At 40.2% G+C, this 23,616-nt stretch overlaps 1 protein-coding gene across 1 annotated transcript; it reads left to right on the forward strand.

Moving 5' to 3' along the window:
• Positions 1-570: 570 nt before the first annotated feature.
• Positions 571-15,974, forward strand: PDILT (protein disulfide isomerase-like, testis expressed; the record flags this gene model as incomplete). Its single annotated transcript, XM_010182905.1, has 10 exons — positions 571-777; positions 2,953-3,086; positions 5,387-5,524; positions 5,848-5,958; positions 6,948-7,073; positions 7,737-7,934; positions 9,229-9,349; positions 10,683-10,864; positions 14,067-14,156; positions 15,906-15,974. Coding segments are annotated over 10 exons (1,376 nt in total), but the record flags the coding sequence as incomplete, so codon positions are not given.
• Positions 15,975-23,616: the final 7,642 nt, after the last annotated feature.

Here is a 23,616-nt window from a genome sequence, read left to right on the forward strand (position 1 = left end):
ATGACCCAGACCTGGAAGGCCCTCCTCCTTCCTCCAAACACACAACTGCCATTTGAGCTAGAGAAGGGCTGGCATACAGCACAGTATGCAGGAATACATCACCAGTCTCTAAAAGACCTTAGTCTATTATGGTCTCCTTCCCTTTTCCATATGCAATCTGGAAAACTACTTTCTGCATCACGAAGGTTTGCCTCAGTAAAGTGCTTACAAAAAAAAAGCACTTATAAAGAGCCCTGCTGTGAGTAATATCTAACTGTACCCTTGACCTCCCTTTAACTCATAGCCTGCATGGCCAGTCAAACTACTTTTTAACTCCAGGTCATTTCTTCCCAAGAGACGACTATTGCAATCCTACTAGTTGTTCACTGGGACTGGCCCAGGGACATATGGAGTGGTGAACAATCAGCATCAAGACAAAGAAATAGAAAGTAAAAATAATTTCTCATTTATTTCTGAGCCATAAAAGACCTTTCTCAACCCCTACAGCTACTACTTGACACAACAATCTCTACTAGAAAGCTTCATGCTGTGGTCTATGTAACCCATTTTCTTTTATTTGACCCTTTTCAGATGTTTCTTTATCTCAGTCATCTCAGAATTTGTCTGAAGAATTTGCTGAGGCTGCACGACAGCTTAAAAAAGAAGCTCCAAGAATCCAATTTGGCAAAATTGATGTCACACACCAACATGATTTGAGAAAAGAATTTAATATTCGAGAGTTTCCTACTGTGAAATTTTTTGTTGATGGCATCAGGGAAGATCCCATAGACTGCAAAGGTAAACTGTCTTATGCACCGGTAAGATAATGATATGTAATGACAAGATGCTGTCTACTATGACAGCTTGGTATCTATTATGTCACTGAGAATAAAAATATAGATGCTCAGATAAAGAACACGCAAGCTAGCAAATTGGTTTTGGCCATCATTTTAAACATACAATTCCCTCTGTACCAATACAAGAACTCGGATTTGAATTCCTTCTTGTACGTGTATAACTGAATACGCTTCTCTACGTTTAGCTCACACAGCCAAATTCATTGCTGGTGTAATTCCACTGAGTACAGAGAATCCCTCTGACAAGACAACTTACTCCCATTTACTAAAATAAACATAAATAAATGGGTTACACCAAACAAGAATATGGTCCCAAACCTGCTCTTGTTCACACTTCTAATTCACTGCAATTCCCACAGGTAGCGTGCCTACAGAAGTACGCTGGAGCAATACTCTGTGTATCTAACAATGGATTGTGAATTTACTAAGTTCCTTAATATACAGGTATACTTCCTAAGCCAAGGAAAATAATTTTGCAATTTAGCCATCAGAGGGAGCTCATATATGGCTCAGAAAAACCATAGAATAATTTGAAATATTTTACAGAAATTTATTAAGCAAAGACAACAATATTGGAATAAGACAGATTTGTGCAGTGCTGGGAAATCCAGACCTTACGAACGTTTTTAAACCACTGAGAACTGAAAACTGAAAATGTGCAGTGACCACTCAATGACTGCTCATACAGAACTTGTGAATTTCTCCACAAAAGAAACAGCAGACCTTGCTTCAATCAGGACATCCACTTAAATATTTTATGAAAGAGGAATTTTTTTTTAATGGTTGCCCTGACAATGGACATACCATGAAAGCCAAACCCTAGGCTTTGTAAAAATCATCACTTACAACTCCAAGGCCAGAATTTGACCAGAAGAAACAACCTACAGAGGCTGTTGAAAGCAACCCAATAGAAAGACTAACCACATAAAAAGTCTGCTGAGGGGTTGTATCAATTGAGCTCATTTTTGCATTTAGACAGAAGTCAAGCACTGTGTAGCCACTAAGTACTCCATGCTTTGCTCTACAGCCTCTGCACTCCAGAGCAGATGTTGGCCTACTTCACCTTAAAAAAAATCATATTTTAAAGTAGTTGCAGTCCAGCCTGCTGCAAAATGACTTGATAGCAGTAAAATGGTCTGACTCAATTTTGATCTCATCATATTGCTAATATGCACAGTAGCAGGACTTGCATCTTTGATAATCCACATGCACTTTACATCTTGACTCTAGCACTTCGTAGCATACAGACTTCTTTTTCATATATAATTTTCATTAACCCTTTGCTGGACTCTTGCTCTGGTCCAACAAGGATGTCAGATTCAGAAAGGAAAGGGCTGAGTTTTTCATCCTGAGCCTCAATTTGTGACTCCAATTCCTCTGAAAATACAATAGCTATAAAATGTATTTTTACAGACACTCAAGATTCCTAAAACTGGTGAAAGCTTGAAGACAATTTGCCAAATAAACAGTAAAACTGGTAGCACTACTTTAGAACCCAAGAGATGGAACAATCTAGAATTAAAGGACAACACAGACACTTCGGCTTTGTTTCTTATGTCTAAACTGAAAAGTGAAGCTGCAGCACCACAGGGGAATTTTAACATGTCGCTGTGCCTATCAGATCCCTTCTGTAACACCAAAGGAACAATTTTGACACCTAATTTAATTGAACAGACAGTTCAATAAAATCTGCAATTGGTTTGAAGTAATTTTGGATTAAGCCTTGGGTCGATAGCTTTTTATAGCTTTCTGTGATTTTAGGACACATGAAACCTTGCAGAAAAGGTTTATCTAGTCTGAATTTCCTCATCTTTATTCTTCATCTGCGATTAAGCAGTTAATTGGACATACAGCCACTTGCAGAGGTCCCAGAAAACACAATACTGATCCATCTTTGATCTTCTAGAGTTGGCAATAATTTAAACGGTGCCTAGAAACTGAAGTTGAATTTGGATGCCCTGAGTCCACTTTGAATGAGTTTTGACTTCAGTCCGAAGGAGCCCAGAGTCCATTTGTATTCAGCATCCTTCTGCACCTCCGTGGCCTCTACCTTGACAACACAGAAATTTTTGTCATTCATTCTGATGGTCATTTTAACTCTCTTTTCCTTCTACAGGAGTCAGAAAGGCCTCAGCCTTTGTCACATGGGTAAAAAGAAGAACAGGACCTAGTACTGTTTTAATCAACTCTACTGATCAGGCTGAAGCCATCATACATGCTGATGATTTGGCAGTGATTGGCTTTTTTAAGGTAATTCACTGGAAAACTCGGAAGGATGGTTTCTGTTCTGACTTTGGGATATTGTGATTCCTAAAAGTTGTCCTTGCCACCAAATCCCATGCATCCAAATGACCTAGGACTGAGCTGAAAAAGCCAGGCACCCAGCTTTCTCTGTATTTCTTACATTTAATTGTTTCTATCTACATTTTCACGTGTCTAGATAAGCAGTCCAGGCAGCGATACAAGCATCTCACACCACAGCACTTTTCCTGAATAGGGACACAGGTGCAGAGACCTACAACTCTGAGAGCAGCTTCTGAGAGCATGATGCTGCAGCACTGTTTGCACAGCCCTGGTCACAGCAGACTTTCCTGTGTCCTTGGGGAAGGAGCTTCTGCCAGACCATCCCGAATTTGGTGGCTGGTGGGAAGAGGGCAGACCTATTGATCTACTTATCCCTATTTAACTTCATCCTTTTCTTTGGAGAGACTTAACCCATGGCTGGTGTGGGTTATACTGGTACTGGAGTTTCCAAATGCAAAAGCTGTAATCCTTGCTCGGAGTAGTAACTGATCTAAAAATCTAGGGTTACCTGATCACTGTATTTCTATTCCAACACACTGTAAAATCACAGACATGAATAGTTGCAGGCTGTTCTGGTGAATATTCCCTTCTTGCTTAAGCCATAAAAAAGCAGTAAATACTGTCTAATATACTAGAGTGCCTTTTCTTCATCTTTCCATTTCTTGAGGTAAACAACTTAAGTGAAACTGAGGGGTCCAGAGGACAGCTCCCTGAATATCACACTAACTGTGGTCTTTAGCCCCTGCCAGCTAAGAAAGCTGGGTAGGAAGCCATAAAACATTACACTGTACCTGATCCAACTCTTGTCCTTTCCCAAGCAAATTCCTACTAGTTTCCAGAGCTGAATAAAGTTCTTAGGATTTGTAACATAACATAAACTCACACTTCAAAAGAGAGCTACTATATAAGACACACTTCCTAGCGAGATGCAAGAAGTTAGTAAATCGGCTGAATGATACAGAACCATAGACAAATAGTGCAAAATAAATTTCAGCTGTCAAGGTATGCAGTTGGAAGTCACTTAAAATAGGGATAGTTTTTTGTGCTTTTTCAATGTGTCCTTGAAATCTTTAATATCTGAAACATTCAATCAAGGATTTTCTCTAAGGAGATTTTTACTCTGGTATCTCTGAATTGATAAGGTCCCAAATGTGCTGCCTATACGAGACAGTCCAAGCTTTGTGGATGTGGAAAACAGGATTTGTTACCAAAATGCCCCATAGTAACAGAGCTGGTGAACACATGAAGCATAATACGATAAACTGTGAAAATGCTCAGAGTGCCCAGAATTCTGCTTTTCAGCAATCTGCTTCCAGCCATTTATGAAGGAAGGCAGTTTTCCAGTGCTGGGACAGGTTGGGAAGCCCTTCCTATCGCTGTGATGCTGGAGAGCTCTCTGAACCACGCTGATAGCAGGTATTGCCTGCAGATGTGTTTGACTGGACTCTCTGATTTCACTTGAGGGCTGAAATGACAATTGACAAGCATGAGATAGGGCATGTCAGAAATTTAATGGGTGGAAGCCAACAAAATAGTGTCCAAGTAAATAATGAGCTGCATGTGGCCTCCTATTAGTCACAGATTGCTCACAAATTTGAGTGCCAGGATTTGTTGGGAGGTCTCAGCATATAAATTACTATTCATCTAGCATGAAATAATTGTCTCATTAAAACAAATCTGGAAGCACTATTGCCTTTCGTCATGCTTATTTACTATTAGGTTCAGACTGGACAGCACAGCGACTATTCGACAGATGTAGGAGTCAAGGTCCTTCCCTTGAAGAGCACTCAGTCAAAGCACCAAACACATCAGTCAGGTCCTCTTGCAAGCAGAGAGCCCTTCTTTCTAATCCATCACATCCTGCTGGCTGTGCAGACAAGCTGCGGCGGGGCGGCAGCTCTTGGCACAGTCCTTCCCCATGTGCAGATGTCTTTGCAGTGTGAAATGCCACGGGACTGCAAGGCAGATGAGATTAGCACAGATAGGACCATACACCATTCATATTGACTCAGCCCAGCCAACGCTACCTGGAAAGGTGGATGCACTACTGGTGTCACAGCATGGCTAGGATTTCTAGTGTGAAGATCTCCCCTCAGAGGTAATCATGGCAAGCTATACCCACTTCACAATTATACTCTCTTATCTACTTCACAAGCCTTTAGGTGCCTGCCTCACCTGTAGCTCTCACTTCTACACATCCTAGCAGGGTGCAGGACAGTCCTAATAAATATTATTTCTGGGACTAGGAACTTCACAATGACAGTGTGGAAATTTTCTATGAGACGGCAAAAGACGTGCCAGAGATGCCTTTTGGGATGACAGCCAGCAAGGACGTCTGTGGTAACTACGGCATCCAAAAGAACACTCTTGTTGTGTTTAAGAAGGTAGGAATGCAAGCTTAGCAGCCAAGGTGCAGTGAGCTGCCATGCAGCTTTAGGCTACAGAAAGGTAGCGTGGGAATTTTTCAGTTTAAATAATTTCCTAGTGGAAAACCAAACGGTTTAACACATAAAATATTGCATTTACAGACGAGAGACAACAGCAACCTCTGGACAATTGATATTTTTTAATGGATATATCTTGATATTTCAATATTTAAGTTACTGAGGATCATGAAATAGTAAAGTTGAGAACAATATAAAGACATTCTCTTTGCTCCTATAGTTGGTAAGACCAACAACCTCACAAACTTTGCTATTCGTCCAAGGGAAAACCTGTGCATAAGGAAGTGCTTGAAGATGGCAGACAGAACAAACTGGATCTACTGAGGCTAATCAAAACCTTTACGTTGGATTTGGTCACTGAATATAATCTTGAGGTATGTGTATTTCACTGTATTAACAAAAGCCACAGGACAAAGACAGGGAAGACAAGAACCCATGCAGAAAAAAGACCTAGGGAGCTATTCTGCTCCTTAGCATTTGAGAATTTTGCTTCTTTGTTTGACTAGACCAGCCCTAAACACATCTAGAAACACCACCGGACCCCAACAGGCAGCTCTTGGTCTAATCCAGGCCAAAGGATGCTGCCCTCTGGGAAGACATCGTTTTGTAGAGGAGGCAGAATGGTTGGCCTGACAGTGGACTCGCCTGAACATGCAAACACCTCCTTTCTGTGAGCCAGTACAAAGGCTGCTTTTGCAGCAATGAGGTGGGTTGGGATATTGGAAGGCCAGTTTCTGTCCTGGCTCCAAACCTTGCAGTCCCATGCACCAACCGGGTCCTCTGGGCCACAGCAAGGAAGAAAGAAACCAGCAATAACAATTGCTAGTGCAGCTAGAAAGGAAAAGACATAGAAATATCTGTTTGCCTGGGGGACACACCATTGCCTTTAATCATGGGGTGGCACAAGAAAAAGGGCAGCACTGTGCAGGGAAGTAGACATAAACTGCTGATGCTACCCAGAAGTGAAGGGAGTACCCAACCAGGTCTAACTTCTGCAGCTGGTGCAGTTGGACCTCCTTGGGAACACTGCCTTTTACTTTCAGCACATCTTTAGAATTAATTCTTCAGTGTATTATATGGGAGGTCAGACTAGAAGATTGTAATAGTCCCTTCTGACTGTAAAAATCTATGCATAACAATGAGGTTTTTCCTGGAACAGAGAAAACATAGAGAAGGTGCTGGTTCTTCTCACTGTCTTCTTTAAAACAACGAAAAAAATTAAATGGTTATGGAAATGGCTGGAAACTGAGACTTAAAAGTAAAATTTGCAAAAGCAGAACAGAATGATACTGATGCTCTGAGCCTCTGATTCACTGTTCTGCTCACAAAGAGTGGAACAGATGTTAAGTCTTTTGTTTCCCAGACATCTGTGAAGATTTTTGATGTCCCTGTTGAAAATCACATTCTGCTGTTCACCCCAATGAACTCAGAGACATTTGATGCGATTTACGAAAACTACAGGTCTGCTGCTACGGAATTTAGAGGAAAGGTTTGTACTGCTTTGCAAATAGAATGCCAAAAGATCAATGGAAAAACACTTACCAATGTTACTAGTAAAAGCACACTGCTGTCATTCCATCCTCTGAGTCTACCACACCATTTAAAAGCAGATTCAGTAACTGTTCTTTGAATTTGTTAAGGAAACAAGCATGTATATAAACAGCTATTGGTGGTCACACACGGAAGTATTTCAGTTTTCCATGGTCAATCACTGTGGTGCTACTCCTGCTCCAAGTACATGAGACCCCAAAAAATGTAAAATATTCACACATCAGTATTAGGAAAAGACATACGAGTTACAGGTGTCTCAGCTCTTGTCCTGTTAAGATTTATCCGGTAAAGTAATGAGAGCTTTGATGGGTAATTTAGAAATGTTACTAAAGAAGGTGATAGCAAACCACTGTGAAAGGACTGAGGGAAAAACTCCACTCCTTTTGGCTTCTTTAGCATCTATTATTAACTAGGATCAAGGTACAATAAAATCCACAGAGCTGCTGGTTAACAGACTAAGACCAAAAAATGCTTCTTCAAAATTCTTTGCATTTAAGGTTAGATCCTATCCCTCTGCCAGGCTTTATGGTCCATTTCTCTAAAATGGCTAACCCAAAGCTGGAAGACTCAACCAGATGCATGACATTGTCTTTATTATCAGATAATATTTGTCTTGGTGGATACTAATGAAACAAGGAATGGACGAATTTTTGAGTATTTTCGCATCAGAGAGGTTGATGTTCCCGCCGTGAGAATCCTAAATCTGACAACTGATGCAAAGTACAAAATGCCCGCAGATGAGGTGACTGTGGAGAACCTCAAAGAATTTTGCCAGAGCTACCTAAATGGAAAAGCAAAGGTATGTCATGTTTGTAATGAGACACCCCTGTACTACACGGCCTAAAAGACTGACAAATTTGCAAAAATCCCTTTTTTATTTAGAACAGTGTACTGTTCTGATCATCAATTTATTAATTTACGCTCGTTCTAATGCATTCATCTACAGTTGTTGACAGAGCAGTCCTCTGTATTTTACAGCTGAGATGAACTACAAAGTTCTCTAGTCGTCCTGTGTAAAAACTGCATAAAACTTTATGGTCCGATATTTTAATTTATTTCAGCTGATGTATTTCAGTGGGTTAAAAAAGCCCTAAGTCTCAGTTTTCCCAGTACTAAAATGGAGATATTTCACTCCCTTAGTTGGGAGAGATGCAAACAATGTTTGAAATGCATTTTAATGTTACAGGGAAGTCCAGTAAATAGAAAATTGACAGTTTCAGAGTTAAGTAAGATTTGGTGTTTGTTGTAAGCAAGTTTAGCAGAGTGAATTTTCACTGGAGGGGATCATTTGTTGTCATAAAGCTGCATCATCCTTCACACTCATGAAAAATACATTAAAATGTTTTGCCTATTCAGTGCTCTTGAGGGTGATTTACTTTTGATTCCATTACAAGGCAAAAAGATGAAGTAGTTAGACTGACAGCAGGTTTAAATCAAATTTAAGAGATTTGATTCCTGATCCTGATTTCAATGTTGACAGGGGGCAGAAAGACAAAAGAGGTGGTGAGATGCCTCCTCTTCTCCACCAAGATCTGCTTGAGTGGCACATTCCCACCAGGGAACAACTTCCATGGGGAATGTGTGCCTTTCTACTGCTGTGCTGTGACATAAAAAAAAGAAGCTGCCAGATAATATACTCTAAACTGTAGGAGTCACATAGGGACAGTGGTTGGTGGTGAAGGCAGAGATTTAAGCAGCAATGCACACTTTCTTGTGTGTTTTACATCACATATGTGAGCCCACAAAAGGTAAGCTTTTCAGTAGTCTACATTCTGAACATTGGGCAACAAGAATTCACGATAATGAACGTGTTTCAAAGGGTCATTTTCACACAACCTGGAGTCTGTATTGAAGAGAAGGACAAATAATTCCAACTACCAACTATGCAGGGGTACGAGATCCCAGCTCCCTGCTGAAGGGAAAAAAGGTGGTAGCACGTGAAGGCTTACTAAAATATAGATATAAAAAATAACATATAGTTATAATGTACATTAGGTAAAGAAACATCCCATCGGCCCCATATTAACTTGAGCTGGAGTACAGTTTCTCAGTGCACCCTGTCTTTTCACACTTGTGTTTCTGTTTCTGCTTAGCTACATCTCTCCAGTGAAGAAATTCCAGAGGACTGGGACAAGACGCCTGTCAAGGTGCTTGTTGGGAAGAATTTCAACAGGATTGTCTTCAATAAGACCATGACTGTTTTTGTTATGTTTTGTAAGTGTTACTGTTGTATTCAGATTTTAAGTTTCTTTGACGTGATCAATTGGAAGTGAAAAATGAAAGCTCATACTTACATAAAAATCCCAATCTTTGCACTTTACCGAAGATGAGCTCAATGTTCTGTTTTTGTTCTGATAAAAGCATTGAAGAAAAATTTGTGTTGTATCTGTGGAAAAACTGTGATACCTTTGTTGACTTAGGGCTGCACTGAATAACACTGGATTCCTTAAATAAATATATGGCAAGGCTGTATCAAATCTCAGTGTTGAAAGAAAAATGACACTAGAATGTCATGTTGTACAATGGAACATTACAGCGTGGTGTACAGCATGAGTCAGGCTGTGCTTCAAGGACAGAGGGAGCATTAAGTGAGGTTGTCTGGTTATAATGCTCTGGGATTAAATCCCAGAGAGGAATTGTTTAGCAAATTGTAACTACTTTTTCCTCCTCTGCAAGGGAAGTGGCTTTCCTGCTTGACCCATCTGAGCAAGAAACCACTGCCCCATCCCTGTACCAGCCAGCAGGTATTAGTTTGTGCCTTAGTTATTTCAGTAGAGCAAATATGCAGCATTAACATAGATAGCTATCTGGACTCTCCTCGGTTTCAGAAATCTCCTCGGTTTCAGAAATTCTTTAAGGTAGTATGTTTCTGCAACCCTCCCTGTTGGCTGCAACGATTTCATTCATGCAAGCCATTTTTATATTTCAGTATCATCAACAAGCTGATCTAAGCAGGAATTGAACCAAGTCCTCTGGAAATGAAAGGCTGGTAAATGGGATGTGATGTATTCAGGAAAATGGCCCAGAAATTTTAATTCCATCTAAACTGAGTATGAGCATTATTCTTATGACTGAAGGATCGCAATAATGTTGTATGTTGTTTAAGGGGGAATACGGGGTTCTCAGCGGTTTGCTTTTTTTGGTCACCTACCTGAGTGCAGTGCTTAGAGTCAAAACACCACCATAGCTCAAACTCCTCCTTTTAGTTTAAATATAGCATAGTTTATGAAAGCAGTTAATTTTAGTATGCAGAAAGGATTTTGTGCTTCTGGCAAGTACTTCACCATGGGAATGATTCAAGACTTACTTGGGTTGCATTGATTATCTGGTGTGACTCTCCAGCAAAGTCATATGACAAGTGTAGTGTGTTTGTTATACTCATAAAACTAAACAGAGCTAAAGCAGCACTGTTTTCAGAAATGCATTATTGAATAGGTAGTTATCACTACATGAAAACTCATTAAATTCATGAAGGGCGAATGGTTTAAAGTAGAGACTGACCACACTTCTGCCAGACTGTATCCTTCTATTATTTTTAAATTTACAGATGCCCCTTGGTCCCATGACTGCAGAAGACTCGTGCCAATCTGGGATAAGCTAGGAGAGCAATATGAAAGTCACAAAGACATAATCATTGCGAAGATCGATGTCACAGCAAACGACATCCTGTCTGTTGAATTAGACCGCTACCCGTTCTTCAGACTCTTTCCTGCTGGACCAGATTACCAGGTGAGATGCTGTCAGGGAAGAATGTGGAGACAAAGCTGCACACTGACGTGGGCAATGTGTGTGTGTACGCGTGCATGTCCTGGTGAGAAAGGAGTCCTTTAAGCAAGGACTGAACTTACAGATACCTCTTGATCATTGCAGTGCCTTTTTACTTCAACCCATGACAAGAGATGTACAGGTACAGAACTACCCTGTGCCAGTTGTTTCTGGAGCAAGTATGGCTACAGCTTCTGAAATGCTGGTACTACACTTGTTATATCTATATTTTCACAAAATCCAAATCCCAAAACTTTCTTGTATACACTTATGCCAGTAGTTTTTCTTCACTCCAGCCTCAACTAGGAATAAGTATTTGTTGTCAAGACCAATGAACTTTGCAATATGCTACGTAATGCATCAGCTACATTACACAGTAATGAGAAAAATGTCGCTGAAAGAAGAGGAAAAGACAAATATTAAATAGTTACATTCCTCCATCCATGTAGATAATCTAATTAAAAAGAAAATATCTCTGAAGAAAAAAAAATTAAATTCTAAGATACCATTATAATTAAGACATTACTAAGCTTTTCATTTTTCTTCTTAGTCTTAAACTTAAATTAAATTCCAAGACATTTGCACATGTCCTCATTTAATCTTTAAGGGAGAGATTTTCCTTTTGGATGTGCATGCACAGCTTCTAATGAATTGAACTGCAGTCCTGCACACTCACACAATATTTAGTCTTTATGCAGAAAAGCAGATACCCATTAAATGCTCATAATAAATGTTTGTTAAAAAAACCTAAAACCAAGCAGTAACAACTTTCATTAACTACTAAGGTATTGTTTCATACTTACACTCTGAAATTAAAGAGCATTTGAAATCTGAAGTTCTTCCTTGTGTGCCAAGCAAGATGTGCATACATGTTCCCTCAACTTCAGAGATCTTAACTTGTACTTGACTTGCAGCACAGGTGTCCTGTAGGTGTCCACAGTGACTGACGAAAGTGTTTTGGCCTTCTTTCTTATGGCACTACCTGAATAGCTGGCCACAGACATCTTTAGTTACTACAGACAATCATAAATGATCAGAGACACACCCAAACCATTAATACACAGTCCCTGCAACAACTCTCAGTCATTTTCTACCCAACCAACAGTTATAGCAGGAATTCTCCTACCTATACTTTTCCTGTTCTAAAGGTATATACTGAGAACAGGATACCAATATAATCACAATATGTCAAGAGTCAGAGTTATCTGCTGTGTTTTTCACTGTATAGGCACTGCCCCAAAATTACGATCCCTACTCCCTTATTCTGGCCATGAGAACAGCAATAGGAAGGGCTTGGAGCTGAAGAGAAACTGGTACTTTCAGAAAGAAGAGAGAGTAACAGGAAATATATACAGTCTAACACCACTACCTCATGCAACTTTGATATCACAGAAAATCTTTTCTAGCCTTCAGTATTTTGCTAGTATTGGAAACACAAAACCATGAGCTTTCCAATTATCTCTACTGATCCTTCGCATTGTTTAAGGACTAAGGGTGAACTGAACACTGGCACAGAAGCAGTAGGAACTCTGAAGATTAAATAACCACCAGAAGAGTCTAGAAAGCACACCAAAATGCATGTAAAGGAGTCTGAACCTGCTCCTGATAAAGCAAGGAAAATGTGTCTGACATAACATGATCCAAAGATGTTTTCTAGAACTGGGTTATGTTCTCTGGTCACCACAGACACCCTTACACCTCCTTAAAGGCAAAACCACGGGCAGAACACACAACTATGCAGTCCCTTCCAAGCACACCCACCTGATGAGATAATATCAGATACTACAGAAGTATCTGCTAGGCCTCCAGGCCTCCAGTCACCTTTCCGGTGGACTGTCACTCTTTAGTCTGCTTAGGAACAGGTTCAGCTTTTCCTGAAGTTCATCACAAATCACCCTCTTTTACTTTCAGTGGATGTAAAACTAGATGCATCACAACGTTTTAAAATCAGGACCCACTTCAGGTTAACTGGAGTTAAATGGAGCTGGATGAGCTAAGAGACCTAGATCTCTAGCTGAGTATTAGCGCAGCTTTCCAAAGCACCAGCTGAGTGTTTCTATGCTGAGGACCAGTTACAGCCAGAGCTGAAGGAGTAAGAGAGCAAATCTGATTAATTACATGGAGGAGGGAGTGACCAGGCATGATCTGAGTTCCATCTGTGAAGCTGATGAACAATGCATCCACTGCATCATCTGCTTCAAATTTAAGAGAAAAACATGCAGTCTTTCAGATGGATTTTAAGATGATTCTGTTAGTTTTTATGTTTTTATTTTTTAATGTTTTTATTTGTTTATAGGGTTGAGAAAAATAACATTTACATACTTTTCTGCACTGATTACTCTAATGAGAAGTGCTGAGACATATCCTCAGTAACCAGTGCAGGGATCAGCTGCTTTTCTGTCTTTAAAGGTCTTCAAGCTCTGAGAAATTGCTGTTCCAGCCATCACCAGAGTTGATAAAAATCAAGACTCATCTGAGAATATTAATCACTTCTGGAGGAATCAAATAATCTTTCTCCAGAATCTTAAGCTTGCAAAAATAAAAAAAAATTACTTCAAGGCTGCCATACTTAGGAGAGGTAAATCTTTGAAATACAGTATGGTGCCTGGACCTACTTGGAGAATTTTAAAGCTCTAAACTGAAAGTGCTTCTTCTTTTAAATTACCTCAGATTAAAATCCTCAGTAAATCCCCAAATTAAGGTGACGTATAAGTAAATTAATGTCTTTGCTCATCTTCCTGCTGTGCAACAGCCGGTACTTCTGAACTGCGTATTTCAAAACTTTTTCAGATTTGAATTTCCACCAAAATCTTTACACATCTTTGAGTATCGTGGCTGGACACTTAAAGACTCCGCTCTTCAAAATATCTTGGAAATTTTTATTGTTAGACACAGAAAAGACACTGATGTCAACAGTCAGCAATATCTCAGACTGGTATTATACAATAATGGTTGTTTTTATACAAATCCTTCTCTTCTTAGAGATATATATTTATTCTTTACACTTGAGCTTCAGATGATGTTGGAACCTGCTGTGCCTCTGTCGTTGCTTTCTAAGCTGAGCACAAAAGACTAGAGTTTGGTCAATCTAAAGAATCTTGCAGCTAATTATGCTGTTATTTCCAACAGTTTCTGTATAAATACTTAACCTTAAAATTCTTTCCAGGAGGTAGTCTATGCTGGGGAGCACACCCTGGAGGCATTTTCTGAATTCTTAGAAGAACAAAGCAAGACAAAAGCAGAACCAGGAGAAAAGGTAGGCATCTGATCCAGACACTGACTGATCTGCTGTGCAATCCAAGATACGTTCACACCTTGTATAGGCATACCTGAACTGGCTATAGTGTAGCCCCACATACGGGCTGAAGCCACAGTTCATGTCAACGACTGGTCTGTTTTTACCAGCTCTTAACTGGTTTCAAGCTGAAGACCTTGGCATGAACATGCCAGCTGCAGTCATATACCACTGCCTAGCAGGCACACACCCACTCACATCCTTGTTTTCATCACACAAAAAACCTCTTCTCCCACTACTCATGTTATCACTGAATCACTACATTAACACTCTGATAGTACTGCATGGCAGAAAAGAACCTGGGCCTTGGCAGGCATAAGCAAATCTTTTTCAGGATTTTGGCTGGAAAAAAGTCCCACCTAAGAAGTTTCATCTATAGCTGAAGTGGTTCAAATATCCATTTCCCACCTCATCCTTCTATGTCCAGCATGGCTTCTCTTCTTCATAAAGCAAGAACACTGCTGAGAGCAGATGTTATTCTGTCTCTTGGCAATCTGGTTGTGATTCTTGTCTGATTCCTTTACCCTTTCTCCTCCACTGTAAATCAGACCAGACAAGCATTAGGTGTCCCAGATCAGCTCATTATTTAATCCCAGACATTTCACTGCAAAAAGACATACTGCAGGTGAACAATGTGATGAAGCTCCATGCAGACAGCTCTAAGCAACAAAAAACCCAGATATATAGATGGAGACACTGACCACCCAGTCATGGGCGCATTTTGCCTGGAAGTGAAGAAGTAGATCCACAGGGTAGCTCAGTTATCATTAACGTTCTTTTCAAATAGCAGGGAAACTGTCTGTGGGTAGAGAAACAGGTTTCAGTGTTCACACTTATTTCCACCAGAGGCTTTGATTTGCTCCAGAATTCACTGCTGAAATAGATGGTTACAGAGAGAGAAAGATATATGGCTAAACTGATACTGGGACACAGAAATCTGCAAGGAAGGATCAGACATCTAGCTCTGCACAGTCATTGCACACTTCTGGTTTCCAACACCCAAAGCCTGTGTTTATTGTCTCCCTCTGTTGTACGTTCTTTAGTGATGTGTTTAAAGCAGACCTGTTCAGTCCTTGTCTTTACACACAAGGTTAGAGCTGTGTATATTCTGTCATCTCTTCTTCATTCTTTATTTAATGTTAAAGAATAAGTAACAAAGTCGGTTTAGGAAACACCATTGAACAACATGCTTTGTGTAGCAAAAAGTTTGCATAATTGGCATTTGCTCATCTGTTTACATTCTCCATCCTTACCTGACACCCACCAGATTTTCCCAGAAAACTGGAGTATTAGACTACTTGCAGTACAGTGCTTGATGTGAAGTCCCATTGGAGTAACTCTTCATCTTCCCCTCAGGGCATTCACATGCAAAGAAGATAAAGAAGGTAGTTTCTTCTGAAATTGTGCAGGAAAGACTATCTTATGCTCATCAGTTTACCAAAAATGGTTTTCCAAGTTCTTTAACCTGCACACAAAGCTTGATCTAAGTTTTGTCATAAACCAGTGTAAAGGATTGAAAACAAAACATGTTTTAGCAACATCTGCACCACTTCTGATCTTATTAAAAAGTCCTCAAGTTCTTTGGTTAAAAAGATGAAAACCTGCATTTCATACAATCCTATTTTATTTTAAGTAAGGAATTACTAGAGCAATTCTCTTTGTGAGCATCTGTAATAAGCAGCTTTGCTCTTGCATTTCCTTTTTTAAAAGGAATCTTCAGGAGGAATCAAAGATCTCAGCCAAAAAGAGACTGATATAACAGAGAAAGAAGAACTTTAACAGTACAGAGAAAGAACAAAAATCTGAGGTTTGTGGGGAATCCTTCCTGAAGGAACTCGCTGCGAGAATGAATCATGCCAAGTGAACACAGCTGGATCAAAAAATAAAAGTAAAGAATTTAGTATCAGTGTCTCATTATGTGTGGCCCCCTTCTGAATCTAATTTAATGCCTAGTTTTACTGGGATCAGTTATCATGGGTTCTAAAATATTGTCACTTTTGCTTAAATAATGCCTTTATTATCAATAAAACCGCTTTCATTTAGAATGGCATATGTGCCATGGCAAACAGATCAAGATACTAAACTACTCTTTCTGAATAAAATCTGCAAGAAGCTTGTGACCAGTTGCTTTCCAATTGACCTTAAAACAGCCCTCTTTTTTCCAAGGGAGACTGACTGCTCCCAAAAGGATGTGACTAACGCTGCAAAGAGCATTTCTATAGTGATCTTCAAAAGAAGTGATTGAAACAGGAGCTGTGCCCAAAGGGGCACAAAGTTCATGATTTTTTTATTATCATGAAGTAGAAAATGCAGAAATCAAGATACAATTTAATTCCAGTAAGAAAAATATTATATCTGATACACAAAGTCACAGGTACAATTCACATTTTAGGTATGTTAGGTTCCGTAACCACCCCACATGTTAAAGAAGTCTATCTGGTGAAACTGCTGGACAACAGTAATTCCTTCCTGCAAGGCCCAGATAAAGTAGAAATAATTCTGAAAGTTTGAAACCTTTACTTAGAGAATTAGGGCAGGATGATAACTTATTAATATTTCATTTCAAAAGCAGTTTTCTAAAGTCTTTGTTTCCAACTTGATAATGCTAAAAAGTTACTTTCTTGTGCAAGCACAGAAAAAACAAAAGTAAAAACTTACAAATAATTACAAATAATTCTTTACAAATAAGGAATACCCATCTGAATGGAAGGAGGATTTGATTAATCACTACACACTACACTACCTTTTAATTACTACACTACAGCACTAAAATAATAGTGGAGATTACTAACTCTCACCTGTCACACAAGTCAACAAGGGATGGACAATTTTAAAGCACTGGACCTCTTATGTTTGACAATTATTTGCTAAAAAGCGCAGTTCATGACAGATGGTTTCTTTGCTATCCAAGCTACAATGTGTAATTAAATAGCCATACTTAGAGATTTAAGATGAAACAGTATCTTCTCTTTAGTTCACAGTTCTTTCAAATAAATAGCACTCTCTCCGTTTAAGGCTCATGGCAAGTCCAGGGAGCAGGATTTTCTCTCTGTTGTCCCCTACCGCCCCAGGGGAGGATTAAAAAAAAGGGGAATACAGAAAAAGATACTTCGCACAAGGTTGGAAGTTAAAACTGTAAAAAAGTTTAATGAAAAAAAACAGGGGGTAAGGAAAAGGGAATTAATAAGGGATAAAGGATATTTAACTATATACAAAACCTGATCCCGGTAGTGATGGGAAGTAGTGAGTGGAAGTGTCCAAGCAGTGCCTCGTGGCCACTGTGACTGCTGTGACTCATCACCAGAAACCGCAGTGGTGCCGAGAAGCAGATGGTGGTCAGTCTCAATTAGCAGCAAGAGGAAAACATGGGATCCTCTATATTACATTGTTGGTTTTAAAGAGCTCAGCCTTAATTTGCAGTGGGTGGAAACTCCCACTTCACCTGGACAGTGTAGGATGCAGCTAACAGTAAATGTTTCTCAGCACCTTTGTTAAGAGGACTTTATTTACAAATACACAGAAACAATGACTTCTCAATTCAGCCACTGAAGTATGCCAAAACTGTTTCTATTACACAACTGGACAATTCAAGTCTCCTTTGGACATCAAACATGAATTCTCTGGGGCATTGCCAAAAAGACCTTGCACAAAGTAAACCTGATCATTGCTGGATGTTGGGTTTCATATAACTTTCATTTAACATTGGGCATTCATTAATAAACAGAAGCACTCGTTTGATATCCTGAGAGATCAGATTAGAAAGTGAATGAGATGAACTGAATCCCAAAGAGAGGGAAGTATCAGCGTGCTTTCCCTTTGCTTCTTGCAACATGATGAAGTTTGAATGGCAAGTAGTGCCACCAATATATTTTGAACAACTATATAACACAGAAGTTATAATCTTTTAATTAGTTTCCCCACAGAAAAATGAAGCAAGCAATGTTCAGCACCACTCTGTATCTGGCAGATGGGTTTAGCATTCAAGATAATTATAAAAAATTAATTTTCACTGTGCCTACTCACTGTGTATGAGGCTCAATCCTGAAACTGCTATCTATCCTTTTAAAAGGTGCAAGATTGCGTATTAATGAAAACATATGCCATCTCAGCAAATGATGCTCTCATTTCTATTCCAGCCACTCTCAGATGTTGTGTCAAGACAAGGAGCCAAGTGCAGACTCACATGCCATGCCTTGATGCATGACAAGAGTTGCAAATCTACTTTATAGTGCACCTGGGGAAGGCTGGCCTGAAAGGAAAGTCTGCCTTGTTACTGGCTGCGCTGGGTTCCTCCAACTCTCAGCCATGGCAGGACATGTCCTCTGTGCCAATCGAGTGGCCTTGCACATTGTCCCCTCTGACCCTAATCAGTTCCAGAATATTTTCCTGGAACACAAATTTACGTGTTTTAACTAGATACAGCTAACCCACCACCAAATTACTTCCCCTTTTGTGCCAACTCCTGTCAGGTTAATTAACAAAATTTGTATCACTGTCTGTAGTGGCTCCTCAATTTTTACAAGCAGAATCGAGTCCTAAATATCTGAAAAAGAATCACTTCCTCAACCTTTGCTCAGTCAAACTACTTCTTTGATTTCAGTCTAAACATGAAATGAATCTGTTTAGTTATAAAGAATATATTATAATTGTGCTTACAAACTCTAAAATTTATTTAAATCGATGAAAAAAATACAACCAATGTTAGTAGTCAAATTTGTTCCTGTAAATGAATACCAATATTTTCAATGCAGCAATCATGTGAAAATCTCCTTGTATACATAAATAAGCCCTATCAATTAAGACCCAACAGGACTAAGTAAAGAGATATCAATGTTTACCAGCTGTAGAGTTGGTTTAATCTGCAGTGTCGAGATGGCCAGAGAGAGGTGTCTAAATCCAGTATTTTGGGCATTTTATTCAAACACTTGGATTACCAAACTTCACGTTAGGAAGCCTTGCCTTTCTCTCACACTCACTCCTGATAGCAGAGAGAGGAGAGTTTGCTCCAAGGCCACAGCGATTTTACACAGCAATATTAACAAAAAGGAACAATTCCCACTTGAATAAAAACATGCTATTGTGTTAACTCAAGTGGAGTGTGGCTGATGGAAATTAGTCAGCTCAGGTGTTTGAAAACCATGCTTGGTATAACCAACAGTGACCGGGGGAATGAGATTGTGTTCATTTAAAACTTTGATTTGGGAAATGCTTTAAACACTTCTGTCGTCTGGGCTTGTGGCCACACTATTGCATCTGTGCATCAGGAGTTTCACCAAACAAGCTGCCAGTCGTTCACTCAAGTTCATGTCCAGTTCTGAGGGCTTTCACTGCTCACGTTTCATACTTGATCCACTACATCTAGGAACTACTGTGATTGAAAGGCCAAGCCAAATTCAGCTCTTTCATTTGTCTCAGAGGTGGCAGCTGTTTCTCATGGCACAGTACTGGACCAAGAGGAACACACACTGCGCAAAATGTCCTCAGTTTCTGAGACTGACCTTTGGAAATATTTGCTTTATGTGAAACATTGACAGAACTGAAGCTGTGCCAGCCCTGCTGCCCACTCCTCTCGCTGCTGAACAAACACGATCAGAGCCTGCCAGTTATGCTACATCGGGTCCTGGGAGGGGAATTCACTGAACGGGAATGGTCACCATTCGCACACTGGATCTGTGTCAGCACTTCCACACAACACAATGAACACAAGCAACTGAAGAATCATTTTTTCCCCTCCCCAGCAATTAACACCTTGCTGCATTTCATACAAGCCCTCCTGGGCAAAAGCATGTTAACAACAACTGCAACCAGTGAATAATAAATATTAATAAAGCATTTAATTGGGATCTTACTGAAAAGCACTTTAAACAGCCACAACTGGCAAGAACCCCCTTGAACAAATGCTGTCTGTCTGCCAAGTACAACATAGGTAGAATCATTATTAGCAGAGACTAAGGAACATACATGTGTAAACATCACTGCTGAAGCCTGAGCTTTTCAAAGCATGAATTAAATAGACAGAAATAATTTGGGAATCCTGCTTAATTTCCCTTCTCTGCCCTTTTCATTTTTGAGTAGGCGCTGGTTATTTCTTAGCACGCACAGTACATGCTAAGAGACTCAGACACTGCTCCTGAGCTAAACCAGCACCCTGGTAAAGCATTCCCTCCAGTCTCTACATCCCAGGTCACGTCATCTGTGGTTGTCAGAAAAATCATTCTTTAATCACAGAATCACAGAATGTTAGGGATTGGAAGGGACCTCAAAAGATCATCCAGTCCAATCCCCCTGCCGGAGCAGGAACACCTAGATGAGGTCACACAGGAAGGCATCCAGGCAGGTTTTGAATGTCTCCAGAGAAGGAGACTCCACAACCTCTCTGGGCAGCCTGTTCCAGTGCTCTGTTACCCTCACTGAGAAGTTTCTTCCCAAATTTAAGTGGAACCTCCTGTGTTCCAACTTGTGTCCGTTACCCCTTGTCCTATCATTGTTTGTCACCGAGAAGAGCCTGGCTCCATCCTCGTGACATTCACCCTTTATATATTTATAAACATTGAGGTCTCCCCTCAGTCTCCTCTTCTGCAAACTAAAGAGACCCAGCTCCCTCAGCCGCTCCTCATAAGGGAGATGCTCCACTCCCTTGATCATCTTTGTAGCCCTACGCTGGACTCTCTCCAGCAATTCCCTGTCCTTCTTGAACTGAGGGGCCCAGAACGGGACGCAATATTCCAGATGCGGTCTCACCAGGGCAGAGTAGAGGGGGAGGAGAACCTCTCTCGACCTACTGACCACCCCCCTCCTGATACACCCCAGGATGCCATAGGCCTTCTTGGCCACAGCGAATGAAAGGGTGCATAAATATTGGTTAACTATGATTTCCCTTTACTTATTTTGGCACTGATGGGTCTTTGCCCACCTCACTCTCCTGTCCTCCAAGGCACTGCTATTTGCCGAGTCAGGAAAAAACCTACCCTCTCCCACCATGCTCTGATCCATTTTTTAAAATATCAATTTATCACAGTCTAGTAACTTCAATGGACAAAGGCATTTGTCCAGAAAATACATTTGCTTGGAAGACTCTCAGCACATTGCAAACTTCTGTATCAGTTTCACGCTGGCTGCACAGCATCAGGTACCACTAGGAATACTTGTTTTCTGGGCGGTAGTTATGGGTGGCAGCCCTTATAAGAGCCAAGTGTGAGATTTATTAACCTTCCCACTGACCTATACTATTTTTTTCTAAGCCTTAATAATTTCTCATGTAATCCTTTATGAAGGGTCATTGAAGGTCACTGGACGCTTTCTAGTGTACACTTTATTGACAATCTTTGCTGTAAATTCATCTATGTATTTTCTCAGTTGGAAGGCTTGCACTGAGATGGTGGTTGGCGTAAGAATTCTTTGAAGTATTTCCTCGGAGAGCACGTCATGGGGAAACGTGAAGGATGTGCTCTCTCAGCAACCAGACGGCTTCACAGAGCACAAGGAAGATGGCCTTCTCTCAGACAGACACTGGTGAAAGTGTACCATAATCTGTGATATATGAAAAGAACATCCATTTGGATAAATGAACATCTTCAGTCTGCAACCCAAAAATGTTCTCTTTCAACTGACAGCCACTGCAGTTTGAAGAGAACAAATTCTCATTCATATTAGAGGCACACAAAATACTTTTCTAAATACGTTTGTTCTTCTGTAGCCTTGTTCCTAGTAATTCATCCAATATGTACGAAAATACATTTCAACAATGTGGTTGGAATTGAGAAATGAGGCCATAAGATTTAAGAAAAAAATCACACTGAGCGGTAAACATCAGAAATTGAAGGCAATCATTCTGCACAAGATTTGCAAGTTTAAGAAAAGATTCCCATATGCAGTCTACGGGAATGAGCTGGCAAGTAAAAAACTAACAAGAATAAGCCAAAGTTTCCAGGGATACTGCTGATGCCTTCATTAACAATTCACAGCAGCGCAACCGTCTGCTCTGTTAATGCCACCTACTGGTAAATGGAAAGATCTTATTCTCCATGTTGGCTTGGAGGACTTTCTGACCTCAAGGACTGAACAGAGAGCACCACAGGGCCAAAGAATATCGTATCTGGGAGAGCAGAGACCTCATGGGCAACGCCTATGGGGAACCTAAGGATCACAGAACCATCCACATGTTCTCATGAAAGAAAAAGGATAAATGAAGATCTACTAGAAATTTCACACCCATATGTAACATATCAAGCTCTAGGGCTGCTAAAAATATTTGCTACATGTCAGTATATTTTTTAATAAATGCCATACACCAGGGACTTCCAGTTAAATAATGATGACATTGAGCTATTCAGAACAGGAATAACTTTGGCCTGGTGGCATTGGCCTGACAGATCACGTATTTTTTTTGCAAAAAAAAATCAAGTAAATAAAAAAGTGCAAAATTTCTGAAACCAATAAAAACACTCAACCTAGCTAATTTGAAAATATCTCAACCTCCATCCAGGGGAACTGGAGGCAAAGTTAACCATGAGCCAGCAATATGCCCTTGTGTCTAAGAAGGCCAATGGTATCCTGTGGTGTGGTCAGCAGGTCAAGGGACATACTCCTCCCTCTCTACTCTGTCCTAGTGAGACCACATCTGGAGTACTGTGTACAGTTCTGGGTTCCCCAGTTCAAGAAAGACAAGAAAGACAAGGAACTACTGGAAAGGGTCCAGTGGAGGGCTTCAAAAATTATAGGAGGACTGGACCATGTGTTTTATGAGGAAAGGCTGAGAGTTTTGGGTCTGTTTAGCATGGAGAAGACTGAGGGAGGATCTTATTACTGCTTATCAATTTCTAAAGGCCAAGTGTCAAAAGGATGGGGCCAGACTCTCTTTAGCGTTGCCCTGCAACAAGACAAGCGGCAAATGGTACAAACTAGAAGACAGGAAATTCTGCCTGAACATGAGGAGAAACTTCTTTCCTATGAGGGTAACAGAGCACTGGAACAGACTGCCCAGAGATGTTATGGATTCGCCTCTGGAGATACTCAAAACTCACCTGGATGCTATTCTGTGCGGCCTGCTATAGGTGAACCTGCTTTGGCAGGGTTGGAGTGGATGATATCCAGAGGTCCCTTCCAACCTCTACCATTCTATGATTCTGTAATACTGTCCTAATTCTAATTTTTGTGAGCTCATTAATGTAACCTGCTCAATTAAAAGTTGCTCAAGTTGCTGTGTTAGATCAACTCTTCCAATTTATCCAAGTACATTTTTTATTAAAGAAGCCAGATTTCTTCTCCTTTTCCCTCTTTCTGCGGAGGCATGTTACTGAAGGTATGTTACTGTTTTACACTTGCTCTCCGTCATAGAAATGAGGGAAGTAGAGTTTGCATTTTTTCCTGCACAAATCAGCTTTTTCTGTACACAGACACCATTAATTACCTTCTCATCATG

The sequence above is a fragment of the Mesitornis unicolor genome, unplaced genomic scaffold, assembly GCF_000695765.1.
Source record: "Mesitornis unicolor isolate BGI_N332 unplaced genomic scaffold, ASM69576v1 scaffold26174, whole genome shotgun sequence".
Taxonomy (NCBI): domain Eukaryota; kingdom Metazoa; phylum Chordata; class Aves; order Mesitornithiformes; family Mesitornithidae; genus Mesitornis; species Mesitornis unicolor.